General features: G+C 54.9%; 1 protein-coding gene across 5 annotated transcripts in view; it reads left to right on the plus strand.

Moving 5' to 3' along the window:
- Nucleotides 1-13,023, plus strand: part of RBM33 (RNA binding motif protein 33) — a 140,161-nt gene extending 127,138 nt beyond the window's left edge. For all 5 annotated transcript variants that reach the window (XM_043590478.1, XM_043590479.1, XM_043590481.1 and 2 more), the window contains 2 exons: nt 6,123-6,211; nt 6,533-13,023. In XM_043590478.1, coding sequence (XP_043446413.1) covers nt 6,123-6,211; nt 6,533-6,581 — 138 coding nt within the window. In that variant the 3' untranslated portion in view covers nt 6,582-13,023. The remainder of the gene's footprint in view (nt 1-6,122; nt 6,212-6,532) is intronic.
- Nucleotides 13,024-13,316: the final 293 nt, after the last annotated feature.

The following is a 13,316-nucleotide window of genomic DNA, read 5'->3' on the forward strand; positions in this document are numbered from 1 at the left end:
GTGGTCTCACTGCCCCGGTCTCCGCGTGGGCCGGGAGTGATGGCACTGTGCTCTCCACGTGTGCCCGTCAGCATTTGTGGCTTTGCTTCCTCACACGGAGTCTAGATCGTTCTCTGGAGTGTCCTTGACCAGGATGTGGTTTTCAGGACCCATGTCTGAGCAGTGGTGCTATTTGCCTCTCTCTCCTCACGCTGAACGGGGCGGGGGGGGGGGGGCGGCGGTGGCTGCATCACAAAAATCAGCTTGGAGCTGATCTGCATTTGGGGCTTATAGTCTCTCGAATGGATTTTTTTTTTCTGTTCTGAAAAGGATCCGAGATGATTATGTTACGAAGTTTGATTGTGGGAAGTAAAGCCAGACCAAAACGGCGATGGATTATTTGATGCCTTGTTTTAATTCGAAAGTTAGAGAAGTAGGAAGATGAGAGTGAACTTTCTAGGTTACGTCAGTCACTCTTACAGTGGGGTCTCCGGAAGGTGAAGCCCCCGGTGCCCCTGGGAACTGGCTGTGGCAGGCTGGGCTTCGCACCTGCATGAGGCCCATCCCTTCCCCTGGGGACCAAAGCCGGGTGCCCTCCTCTTGCTCGTCTGTATCCCAGAGGATGCTTTGGAGTGGGCCTGTACGATGTTTAGATACCACGTTCACAGAATGCCAAGTTTCTTACTGAAAAACTAGTATAACAAGCATCTGCTGGTGTTCGGTAGCTAAAGAACGATACTGATAAGTATACATTTTAAGAAGATGTTTGTAACGAGAACTGGTTATGGTTTAAACCTGGGTGGGATGGTGCCAGGTAGCCCCGGCCTCCTGTGGTCCTGACGGGAGAAGCTTCTGTGTGCGGTGGACTGTGGCGCCACCTCGTGTCCACTCGGTGTAATAGCAGGTGGTGCTATCTAGAGTAGGAAGGTCCCCTGTTTTCTCTGGGCTTTTAAGTTAGACTCCTAACCGCATGTGACCTCTGCTCCTTGAGCTGTGGAATCCGAGAGGCTTTCTCAGTGTGGCTCTCGGATTAGCATGTTATTCCCTTCAATGGTACTCACAAGGCTCTCTAGAAAGTCCGTTTTAAAGACCTTAATCAACTCGCTATTTCCAGGATGAGGAACAACGTGCAGATCTTGTAGAAGCGTGACAACCGGAAGGCAGCAGTGGCGTGGGAAGTGCGGTAGCGGGTCCCAGAATCTTGGGGGAGGTGGCGCGTGGCAGCCACAGCCGCAGCATTCCACTCGTGAGCGGGTCCGAGAGACGCGTCTGCCTGGACCCCAGCCCCCGCGAGAAGGGAGCCCGGTCACTGCCAGGCACGCGTGCCCTGTGGGCTGGCGGACACACGTTCCTGCAGCAGTGACCCTGACCTCCCACTCTGTCCTGAGACAGGAAGCCAAGGTAGCTCTTAGATCAGGAAGTTAGGTAGTTAGGACCTCCGTGGCTTTTTTGTGTAATTGCTTTTAGTTCCCTGTTTGCTAGATTGTGCCTCAAATTGTGCTAAGAAGAAAGATTCATTACCCCGTAAATAAACGTCATGGTGTAAAAACACAAAAGCAGTTTCCTCACAAAGGCACGAGGTTTGAGATCGCTCAGTGAGAGTATGACTGTCCCCTGTCGTGACCCTCCCTGAGGATGAGGCCGGCCAGCGCTGGCTCGTGCCCACACGTACCCGGCACCGCGCCGTCTCCACCGCCTCCGTCACTCCCGTGTCCTGGCGGTGCCCCGGCTGGGGCCAGAGGGGGAGCGCGAGCCGTGGGTGTCCTTTGCGGCACAGCCGGGCTGTTAGCGGGGCTCTCTTCTTCGTCTCGAGTCTAGGCCTTTCTGTCGGGCTCTCCCCACCCGCCGCCTTGTAGCTCTCCCGGTGCCCCGGCCTGAGCAGGCTGGAGGAGACGCATGGCCTCCTCGTCCCCCACGGGGTGGCAGGTGCAAGGGGTGTCTGCCTGCCCCCAGACGCTGCACTTCGGGGCGGCGGGTGTCGCAGGCTGGCGTGGCTGAGCCCCCGTGGGCGGTCGTGCGAGAGCGTGAGCCGCTGCGAAGGAGTGTCCTGTTCCGACCCGGCCGCAAGGCCCGGCTGGTGTAGCCAACAGAGTTGGAATCTCAGGTCGGTGGTTCTGAAGTTCAGGACATCGGGGGAGAAGACACGGGTGTGACCACGTGATCTGAAGCCACGATGGAAAGACTGCTTACTAGGGGCCCTCGTCAGGGTCCGGAGAACGCAGCCAGCAGTAACGCCCACGGAAAGAGGACTTCGGGATGGCAGTGTGACGGCCCTGGGGCTCTCGGGGGGCCAGCGGGAGGGAAGCCGGCCAGTGCGGGGAGCGGCGGGGGTCTCAGCACGGAGAGTGGGCACGCGGGGCCCTGGGGAAAAGCGCAGCGCGGGCACTGGACCGAACCCGCGGCGGCAGGTGCAGCTGTGAGAGGGTCCTGCGAGGAGCTGGGTGTCGGGCCTGCCGTGTGGCGCACGCTTCCATCGTTGCTGCCGTTTGCCCCTTGGGGCCCCTGTGCCTTGTGGGGACACCGGTCTGCCGCCGACCGGGGGCTCTGGGACCTGCCTCAGTGGGGCCACCCCGGCCGTGTGAGTCACGGCTATGGTGGGGCCTGTGGGGACGCGCTCCTCGTGACCTGTCGGTGGGGCTGCTCTCAGGTAGCACCACTGTGTCTAAAACTGACCGTCCTGTTCTTGGCAGAAGGCACTTCCCGCGGGTGCTAAGAGCGACCGGCCGGAGGGGCGGGACGCCGACACAGATCTTCGGGGCTGCGCAACCCTGTTGGCGTCCCCGTGGCATTTTGGCTGATCTGAGTTGGCGTCCCCGCGACGTGGTAGTTGATCTGAGCCCGTGGGAGAAGAGGCAGGGTGCCGTGCACACGGACATCCTCCCGGGATGAGACCGCGGGCTGTCGGAGGCCGGGCCGGAGGGGGCTGCAGGGCTTCCGAGCAGGCGGCTCGCAGCCGAGGGTTTCGTCTTGCGTTTTGCTACGTGGAGGAGCGCGGTCACTCACCGTCAGGACGTGCGGGTGTCTCCCCTCTGAAAACGGAAGCGCGTCAGGCCGGAAGTTGGTGCCTTGGCCTTGCCCCCTGCGTGCTAGGGGGGGCGCCTGCGGGAGAGGCAGCCGCGGCAGCAGAGCGAGCGTGGGCCCGGAGACGCGGTGCAGCTTCCGGTTTGCTCTGGCCCAGCCGGTGTCTGTGCGGGGCTGTGCCGCTAGCTCGTGCGAGTGTGGCTCTGCGCCGTGGAAGCCGGGGAGCACGAGGCTTCCGGCTTCCAGCTTCCGGCGCCCAGTGCCCACCCCTCTGCTCCCAGTAACGAAATCCTGGAGCTCTCGTCTTCGTAGGTCAGAAATGGCGGGGTAGGGACAGTTTCTGCAATTCAGTCTTCTGCCTAGAAGACGTCGTTTGGTTTTTGGAAGAAGGTACGAAAATGTAAACGAAGGACATAGCCAGGAAGATTTTAGGAGCGTGTTCTCATCGCTGGTGTTGACTGCTTGAGCTCCAGGCCTTTCCCCGTGAGGAGTTGCCATCTCGTCCGGCACCTCCTCAGACCGAGGTCTAAACTGCTTAGGTCCCAGTAAGTTCTGTTGCATCAGGCGTTTTACCGTTTTATGTGGTCAGTGGTAAAAATGAAGCTTCGCGCCTTCATTTCACATTGTGAAATCGCCCTAGATACCTGGAAACATGTTTTTCTGAAAACAAATAAACAAACAAAACTGTGGTATTTTCAGAAACCCAGATTCCATCTGTGAATTGTACGGTATGAATAATTATCTGCGGTAGCATCAGCAATTAGCTTTTTCCTCGCTGTTCCTAAAGAACACGTCGTATTTTTAGACGAGGTAGATTTGGGGAAGTTGTTGGGATTCTTGCCTGAGGGCCGCCGCGGTGGCGGCGGCAGCCACCAGGGGGCGCGCACTAGCGAGCGGCGCCCACCAGGGGGCGCAGACAGGACCAGAGAGCGGGGCCTGGCAGCGGGCCCCCTGCAGGTGCCCAGGGCTGCCTGTGCTCTGAGCGGATGCTTTGGAACCCATTGCAGGGTGCGGCACGGAACAGGCACGAGCGGGTGGAGGAGGCTGGCGGCTCGGGAGAGAAAGTGGGTCTCTGTGCAGGACTTGGAGGGAGTCCCCCGGGCCAGAGGGGCCACAGTGCCGAGCGCGTCTCCGGGGAAGAGAAGTCACCTGTGTTCGTTCCAGACCAACTACGGCGTTTTGCCGGTGCTCTTAACCCTAGGTGGAACCCTCTAGAAAACCCTGCTTCTGCTTTTATACCCCAGATGAGAGCAGTCTCCTGTTGTCCCGAGCTTGCCGCCTGTGCTCCTGCTGGGTTGGGGGTCCCCACCACCCGCTTGCTGCTCCTCGGCCGCGTGGTCCGCGTGGTCCGCGTGCTCACCTTCCCACCATGTTATTTGGAGACTTGAGACCGTTCATTTCTTTGTAAACACTGAAAGGTGACTTTTGGGAAAGTGGGTGTTCCAGAGAGCTCTCCTAGTTGTGTTGACTGATAGATGTCGTGTGGGTATTAAAACGGAGACGTCTCACTTCGCGTACGGTATACCTTTTTGAGTATTTTTGTGTTCCCACCGTAGATCTTTGATAAATGCTTTACAATTAAACAGCCACATATGCCGCCACTTTTCAGGGTCCCGTGCCTCCATCAGCTGTGTTTTCCGGCTGTCCTACTTCGCTAGACAGCATCTAGGCACGGTGGGTGGCGGCCCCCGCGTCGTGTCCTGCTGTGAGCGGGGTCCCGCCTTGGCCGCTACGCGCCTCGCTCTCGGCAGAGGCTGCAGCCTGCACGGCACCCGGACGGTGTGCAGGACTGCGTGCGGCACCGCGGGCTTGAGAACGATCGGGCCCTTGAGAGTGGGACCGGCTGAGAGACCACACAGGTCTCGTGCTCTGACCTGGGCCTCCCGGATCCTCAGATCCTAAACCCCAAGGCCTCAGGGCAAGCCGGGGGACCGCGTGTGAGTCCCCTCTGTCCAGCACCTTCCTTTCAGACGTGTAAGATTCTCTCTTCACTCGATGGATCCTTTCTGTCCGTCTTCTTCACGAAAGGGTGTGGTTTTCAGCACAAAGAGTAGTGGCCTCTGGAACGGTTGCCTCGGCTCCAAGGGTTTCATTTAAGATGTCACTTAGTAATCGAGTGTCTCAGTACAAAATGTGATCAGACTGTGCTGACAGCCGCCACTGGCGAAGCTGTCCCTTGCTGTGGGCAGCTGGAGGTGTGAAAGCCTCCTTGGTTTACCCCAGTGGTAATTGTGGGGTCCCCCTGCAAAACAGCAGTTTCCTCCTGTGTGATGTAAAATTGCTTTAAAAAAAAAAAATCAGTGAGGGTTCCATAGAAAATTGTGTGGCAGGAAGGTGTGCAAACGGGGGGTGACTCTCCAGAAGTGTGTGTCATTGGGCCTCACAGGGAGGGTTGAGGGAGAAGATTGAGTGACTCATGTGGCCGGATGATGCCAGATCCTGACACCAGGCTGGGGGTTGGCGGGGGTGGGGGTGCACTCATGGGAATGGCTTTTGGGGACAGATTCTCTGGATCAGGGAGGAAAAATTGCTGGGGAGATAGTTTCCTTTAGTGATCCAAGTGTCAGCCTGGACTCGTATTTTGTATTAAAGCTGATGTATAAATAAATATGCTGGGTTTTGTTTTAAGCGTATACAACATGATATTGAAGTGTTTCTCAGGGCGCCTGGGTGGCTCAGCGGGTTGAGCATCTATCTTGATTTGGGTTCAGTTCATGATCTCAGGGCTGTGGGATCAGGTCCCGCCTCTGGCTTTGTGCCGAGCGTGGAGTCTGCTCAAGATTCTTTCTCCCTCTGCCCCTCTCCCTCCTCTCACTCTCTAAAATTAAAAAAAAAAAAAAAAAAAATTTTTTTTTAAAATATTTCTCTGTTGGGGCGCCTGGGTGGCGCAGTCGGTTAAGCGTCCGACTTCAGCCAGGTCACGATCTCGCGGTCCGTGAGTTCCAGCCCCGCGTCGGGCTCTGGGCTGATGGCTCAGAGCGTGGAGCCTGTTTCCGATTCTGTGTCTCCCTCTCTCTCTGCCCCTCTCCCGTTCACGCTCTGTCTCTCTCTGTCCCCCCCAAAAAATAAATAAAAAACGTTGAGAAAAAAATTTTAATGTTTTTCTGTTTTCTTCCCTCTAGAGTTTACAGATGCTTCCCCAGCAACGGAAAGCCATAGCTAAGTTCAAGGAACCGGCTCATGCGTTAGCATTTCAGCAGAAATTCCACAGGTAGCATGTATATTCCGTGGTCGGGGTGACGGTGGGAGCGGGCGGGAGAGCCTCCCCGCTGTGGTTTGCTCTCCAGCAAAGCAGCCGTGGTTTCACACGTGTGCGCGCCCACCTGCCGTGGTAGAAACGCGCCGGTCATGCGTGCCCTTCCCCTCGTGCAGCGTGGGGCATTGGCTCCCGGGTTTTGCGTTGATCTCTGTCTGCGTTTTCATGGAGTTGTCATCCGTCGGGACCTACCATCGTAGTTTCCCATACCTTGGTGACCTGACCGCTCATCTGCGGAGTTCGGTCGGCGTTGACGATTTCTTTCCCTCTCCGCAGGCACATGATAGATTTGTCCCACATAAACGTGGCCCTGATTGTTGAGTGATCTTAGCAGGAGACGCTGACCCGACACGGAACACTCGCTGTGGGATTTCTTCAGGGAAGCCGCGGCGCACACCCCCACGAGCACGGCCTCTCCGCGCACAGTCTTGCGTAACTGTTGTCGGGAGAGCGGCCGGCCCGGCGTGGACTCCAGCAGAGCCGGACTTGGGGACGTGGCGGCCTGGGCTCCGGTGTTACACGCTCCCCGTTCTGTTGTCACCACAGAGAACTACACTTTCCGGTTTCTTTTGTTTTCAAAGTGCTTACGATGCATGTAGCCCTTGTTCTTCGTGATCGTGCTGTGTGACCGATCACAGTGACTTAGGTTCAGGAAGGGACGTTAGCGCCACAAATTCTGAGTAGTTTCCACAGCAAAGAACACTTGATAATGGTTGCACCCATCTTCAGTGCAGGCTAGACAAGGGTCTTCCCAGCCGAGCGGAACCGCGCTGTCCTCTCAGAAAGCCCTCACGAGGCTCTTGGAAGCACGTAGATTAAAATTTGGGTGATGGTGACGGGCAGCCGCGTGTCCTGGCAAGCAGGACGTGAGGGCGGTTGGGAGCGATGCCCATTGTGTGGCGGATTCTGCTTCTTGTAAATACTCCAGAAGCACCAGCTGTGTGTTCCTAGTTGTGGAGGGGACTCCCCACCCCTCTGTCCGCTCTTCCCCAGTAAGGCAGCAGTCCTGGCAGGCCTCGCCGTGTCTCCCTGGGCCTAGAGAGGGCGCCTGTGGCGCCGTCACCCTGCAGCCCTTCCGGAGCCCTGCCAGGTGGGTCGTGTTGCACAACTACCCCGCGAGGCAGAGGCAGGGGCACTCGGCCCGGCCCCGTGTGGTTTGTTCCTCTTTGTAAATGTGGCCCGAAGCAGCATATTCGTGTCCCTGGCTCTGTGACATAACAACATTCTTCAGGAACTTGGTTATCATTGCTCTGATTAACTTTTTTTTTTTTTTTTTTTTTTTTTTTTTTGAAGGCCTTTTGAGTAGGGCTGTGCTGCCCTTGAGCAGAGCCAGGAGCAAGGTGGCCCATGTGCTGGCGAGTTGCCCCTCGTGGGGTGTGGTGTGAGGGATGGCTGTCCTCCCCAGACCGTGCAGCCCAAAGTGAAATTGAAATGTGTTCATGTGGCCCCGAACCTGCTTGAGGAGTTCTGGGTAGGCTCGTTTAGGTGAGACTCTTCCTTCCCGTAAAGCAACGTTTAGTACAGTTCATTCCAGTCAAGTCTTTAAAAAAGTGCCTTATTGTATTTCTGCTCAAGAACGAGTTTCACCGTTTGGGGTTTATACTAACGTGGACCTGAACTATTTGAGCAAGTAACAGATACTAAGGCATACTCAGACTTTTTAGCTGTGTTTTATACCTAAGATTTCACGGCAGGTTTACTAGTAGAATTAGAGGAAATAGGAGCCTGCTGCCTCCAGATGCCACCGGTCAGCCCTGCGGGGACCAGCTCGAAGCCCCGGAGCCCCCGCCACCAGGCACCCTCCCTCCTCTGAGCCTTCGCGCAGGGGCTGGGACCCAGGCCGCGTGAGCCTGTGTTGTGTTTGCACAGGTGAAATTTTATATTTTTGCAACTTCAGTTGCCCGAACTGGAGGGGAGTGTTCAGACCCCGTGAGGCTTTCTGTGGCGAGGGTTCTAAGTGGCATCCCGCGGTAGGAGGAGGCCTGGAGGATGAAGTGGGTGTTGGCGGCTGCTTTTCAGAAGGTGTAGGTGCCAGGAAGCGAACGGGCACTCCCAGGGTGCACCCCCCAGCTGAGGCGCCTGGCCGCCTTGTTCCAGGAAGCCCCTGACTCAGCTGCGCCAGGCCTGCCGTGGTGCTCCAGGGGAGGGTCCGCACAGTCCGTGCCCTGTCCCTACCCTCGGTCGACACGCACGTCCTGTCCGCTGTTGTCACAGGGAGAGACGGATGTGTTCGTGTGTTTAAAAGCGTAGTTTATTTGGCTCAGTCCACAGAGAGCTGCGTTGAAGCCACGAGCTTGACAGCCTGCTAGTTACGACACATCCAGACCCCTTGCCGGTGCCGGGCAGTGGGAAGGCTTTCAGTTGACGGACTTGCTTTTTATCACCAAGAACCAACTGATGCAATAAAATGAGCTTAAAAATTTTTTACCATTTTCTGAAATAGTCTGAGTGTGCCGTATCGTCTCTGGAAAGTAGGCACATAACAAAGAGCTTTTTCCCTAGTTAGTGATGAGAAGTCATCAGTCCTGCGTGGGCACCGCTGTTCAAGACCTGGTGGTGACATTAAGGTCTGCTTTCGGCCTTGTCCGAGGACGACACGGGCGCCACGGGACATGTGTGTCTGTTAACTGTCTACACACATGAGCCTTCTCTTGATGTGGTGTTCTTGAGAGCCTTTGGCCACGGGGAGCTGGGCCTTCGTAAAGCCCTGGTTAGAATGGCCCCGTGCGCCCGGCCGTTGGCAGTGGCCGCAGTTAGTGCCGGCCGGCCCGGAGCAGAGGCTTGGTTTCCTTAAAGGGAGCTGCGGAAGGGAAAGAAGCAGAATTAGAAAGTAACGTTATTTCCATTCTCGGTGCGCTTTTCGCGGTGAAATCAGACCACCGTAAGCCGAACCCTTTTGGAAGATCTGTTGCAACCATTATCTTTGTTCTTTATTTATCATGCATTTAAAACGACATGCAGAAGCATTTAACATACTATGTAAATATGGACCTTTTAAAATTAAAATGTTAATTGGAAACGCTTTCAATTCAGCAACAATCTTAGCTATTTGTTAGTTCTTTTGTGTTGTCTTATCACAGTTAAATGGAGACCGTTCCATAATTGTTGATGTGTCTGTGTGTAAATCCGATTTTTATAAAGATGGTAGTTAAGTCAATACATGTATCCTGACCTGTGTATTATTTGTTTCCAAATTCAAGAAGCTTAAAGTCAGTAAATACCGATATATGGCGTGAGGTAAATACAACAGGTGATTGTGTGGAGCCGAGGTACCTTTTCTTTTTACATTGTCTTGTTTTGATTTTGTGCTGTAATATAAGATCACTTAGCCGCTTATCTGAGCATAACCTTGCATTACCGTTGGTCTGGCCACTTTTGTTAAGTCCTTATACTGATAATTCTAAGGGAGAAACCCTGTCTCTTTTTACCAGAACAAATGTGGAGGGTCCCCCCTCTTTCTGGACAGGCAGCGTCCTATGTAGGTGTCTGTGCCCTTCCCAGTGGGGAGCGGGCAGGGTGGCGGGGGGGGGAGGGGCTTCATCATAACTACTTTTTATTTGAGTCGTTCTTCTCTTCATTTGTAACAACAGCCCTGGATAAACCATTGTTTACGCCTGGTTCTGTAGCGTTGCTAAGTTGTGACAGAGCTTGGATCCTGCGCCCAGGGGGCTTTTTTCAAAGAGCGTTTTGCTTAATTTGTAAACGGAAGACTGTTGCTGGAGGAGATTGGGAGAGGTGTCTGGGGGGGGAGGGGAGAGGGGAGCAGGGGGGCCTGGGACCGGGGAGAGGAGAATTTTGCAGAATGAAGGAGTTGTACTAAGTATCATGAACTTCTCACACACTGACTCTTTTCAGAGGAGTCAGCTGGTGGAGCCGAGAAGCATGCGGGAGGGTGGGCTCGTGGACGCCTCTCGCCGGGGGACAGGAGGGCACCCGCCCCACAGGGAGGTCACCTTTCCGCGGGAGGGCCTTGAGCCCTTCCTCAGGAGGGGCCCCGCGGAGGTACAGAGATGCCCCGAGGCAGGGCCTGGCTCAGAGGGGCTGTTTGCAGAACCTGTCACTTCCGTTCTTGTTTTCTTAAATTTTCTTTCGGCTTGTTGTGGTTTTTGTTTTGTTCTTTTCTTTTTTTTCTTTTTTTCTTTTTTTGCTGTCGTTGTTTTTAATTTCTTTGTTATTTAATTGAAGGTAAGCTCCACGCGCTTCTAGACCACTGGACTGACAGGGACCCTGTCGCGGGCGGTTGGGTTCTGGTGGAGGTCTGGTGCCGAATGCCCGGCGCGCTCCCCGCTCGGTCCCCTAGAGAGCCCGCGTGTCCGGCTGTCAAGAAATGCATCCCCAGTCGGGCCGGTGCTGCCCTCAGCAGATGGCTCTGGGCTCCTTTGCTGTCATACTGGCCTGCTCAGAGTCATTTTTAATTTCCCCTCCCTTCCTGCTTGTAGGATTGTTCTGGCTTCACATATTCACTGTTAGACCTGATTTTATTTCCCTGTAGTCAGGTTGAGTGCCCCCCCCCCCCCCCGCCTTGTCTGTTTATTTGGTGTTGGGGGTGGGGGGGCTTGTGAAAGGTCGCCTTGGTTCTTTACCAATTTTTAAGAGACCTTATTCTAAAAGGGAATCCCTGACGGGTGGGGAGGATGATCGCTGCGGGGTGGGGAGACAGCCCTGTCCCCCCGTGAAGGAAGCCACAGGAGCTGAGATCGCTTAGGGGAAAGTGTAGGTATTTTACTGTATTTAATGAGCATTTCAATTAACCTTTTCACCTATTTTTAAAACTTGTGAATGGAGTGTTATTTTGGACATTGGTAAATATGAACTCTCCAAAGGCGGTTAGCCTTGATTTACTGCTAAATCCTAAGGATTATTGTGTAAGGTTTTTTTGCAACCTATTTAATCTTCATCATTTAAAGCGCCCGTGGTTTTGTGTCCTAGAACCAAAGCAGAACTCGCTGATTCATATTGGATCCCAGGTATACCTTCTTCTGGTAGCGTATGGTTGGGAAGGATCATTGGTTTTACACGCTGTAACCTGCCTTTTCTAGAGAATGTTTTTAAAACTCTTAACTCTCTCTCCCCTGTGCCGGGTTTTGGTAGGAAGGCTTCTCGTCAGGACAGGCAGGTAGAGCAGGCGTCTTCAGTGAGGACTTTTTTTCCCTTTCATTTCTGACCAACTAAAATGTAAAAAGACCGTGTTGGTGTTTTGCTGTGTTTTATTTTACTAATTTTAAAACGTACCTAGAAAAATACAGGCCCTTTAAAAAGAAACAACGTAGCCTTTAAATTCTGAGTACGTTGCACAGACTGGACAGGTACGCTATTTTTTAACATATTCTGTATTTAGTAGTTTTATATACTCTAGAGAGTAGACCTTGACGTTCTTGTAGCATGGTTTCTTTTCAACTACTTTTTATCTTAAGGGCACACGTAGTGGAAGCTGATTTTTAAAGGTCTGTTTACATTTTATACACTCTGCAGCGTTGTCTTAGACCCTACGATTTAGGGTTTCTAACACACACAGCGCACTCACACCCTCAGCCGAAGAGCTAGTGAAGAGCTAGTGATCCTTTGGTTTTTTTTGTAATTCGTCTTTGCTTTTCGCAGGCATGGGGGCCAGGAGTGCCTTTCCTCTGTGAGGATTCTAACTCTCCGTCTTCGCCTTTAATCCCACCGTTTAATTTTCAGGTTCGACAGCAGCCCAGCCCGCAGCCTTTGCATTCCGAGCCGGTTTCCTGTGTGGGGCGTCTCCCCGTCCTTTTGTGGCGTTGCCCCCCCCACCCCCTCCCCGGGGGCTCCGGAGCAGCGGCCTCCCGCCCCCCCCTTTCCTGTTCTCTTGCACCTTCCTCGCCCAAACCCATCTAGCAGCCACCACAGGGAGCTTCTTCCCCATTCTGGAAAATCACTTTCTCCGCCTTCCTCCTCTCTGGATGTCCTCACCCTCCTCCTACCCACCTGCCTCTGGCCACGGACCTGTCCTTTGCTGACGGTGCTCTATTCTTACTCCTCTGTCTGCTCTTAACATTTAGAATTCCTCCTCGGGGGTGGGGGTGCGAGGCGGCCGTGAACATTTTTGCACGGCGTTTGCATTCGACTGCGTCACCCCCTTTGCTTTGACAGGTTTTCACTCCCGCTTTGTTCCTGCAGGTCTCTGCTGGAGAGAATAACGTCCGGATTCTGTTACTTTGCAGTGTGACCTTGCGGGAGCGTGTGGCGCCCCGAGATGCCGGCCGGCGTCCTGCCGCCCGCGGGGAGCGTGCGATTAACCACCCCTTTGTTTTCACCCCTGCTTTTACAGGACCTCTTGTGCATGAGTCAGTGTTAGTTGTAGCGCGCCCACTTTTCCACTGGAAGCGGCGGCCCGTTTGACCCCGTGTCCCTGCTCCCGCTGTGATCCTTCCTAACCGTAATGCGCACGCGCTGCCGAGCTGGCCCGCGCCAGCTCCCGGGTGGAGCCTGACGCTGTGTCTGTTGGGAGTGCGTTGGGAGTTCAGAGACCGGCACGCGACCGAGTTGCTTCCCTGTGGGTTGGCCGGCCTCACGTGTTCTGCCCAACACTGCACTTGCACTTGTGGGGAAGGACGTCGCCTCGCTTTGCCCCGTCTCGCTGTGCGCTGATCACTGTGACGCTTTATCAGGAATCTGTGTGAGGAACACTGGTGACATGGTTGGAAAAATGTATTGTGTGTATCATTTGTGTGACTCCGTACGGAGGCGTGTCTCGAACTGTGTTGTAATTTGAAAGATGTGTTAATAAACTGCCTTGCGGCCTCTGCTTTGGTGCTCCGGTGTCTCCTTTGCCTCGCCGCCCGCGCCTGGTCCGTGCCGCGTCCCAGCCGTGCGGACAGCCAGCCTGCGGCCCTCCCGCGGGAGACCGGGCTGGTGTTTCCCCCGAGGACTGGGGGTGTCCCCAGCGCGCCCCCCCCCCCCCCGCCACGCCACACGCGCCCCCTCTGCTGCAGGCATCAGCTGGGAAACAGGATCTTGCCAGCGGACCCACAGGAGGGTCCGAGGGTCCGGCTTGTCCTCACCCACACTCTGTGGTCCGCAGGAGTCGGAACAGACTCGA

The sequence above is a fragment of the Prionailurus bengalensis genome, chromosome A2 (assembly GCF_016509475.1).
Source record: "Prionailurus bengalensis isolate Pbe53 chromosome A2, Fcat_Pben_1.1_paternal_pri, whole genome shotgun sequence".
Taxonomy (NCBI): Eukaryota; Metazoa; Chordata; class Mammalia; order Carnivora; family Felidae; genus Prionailurus; species Prionailurus bengalensis.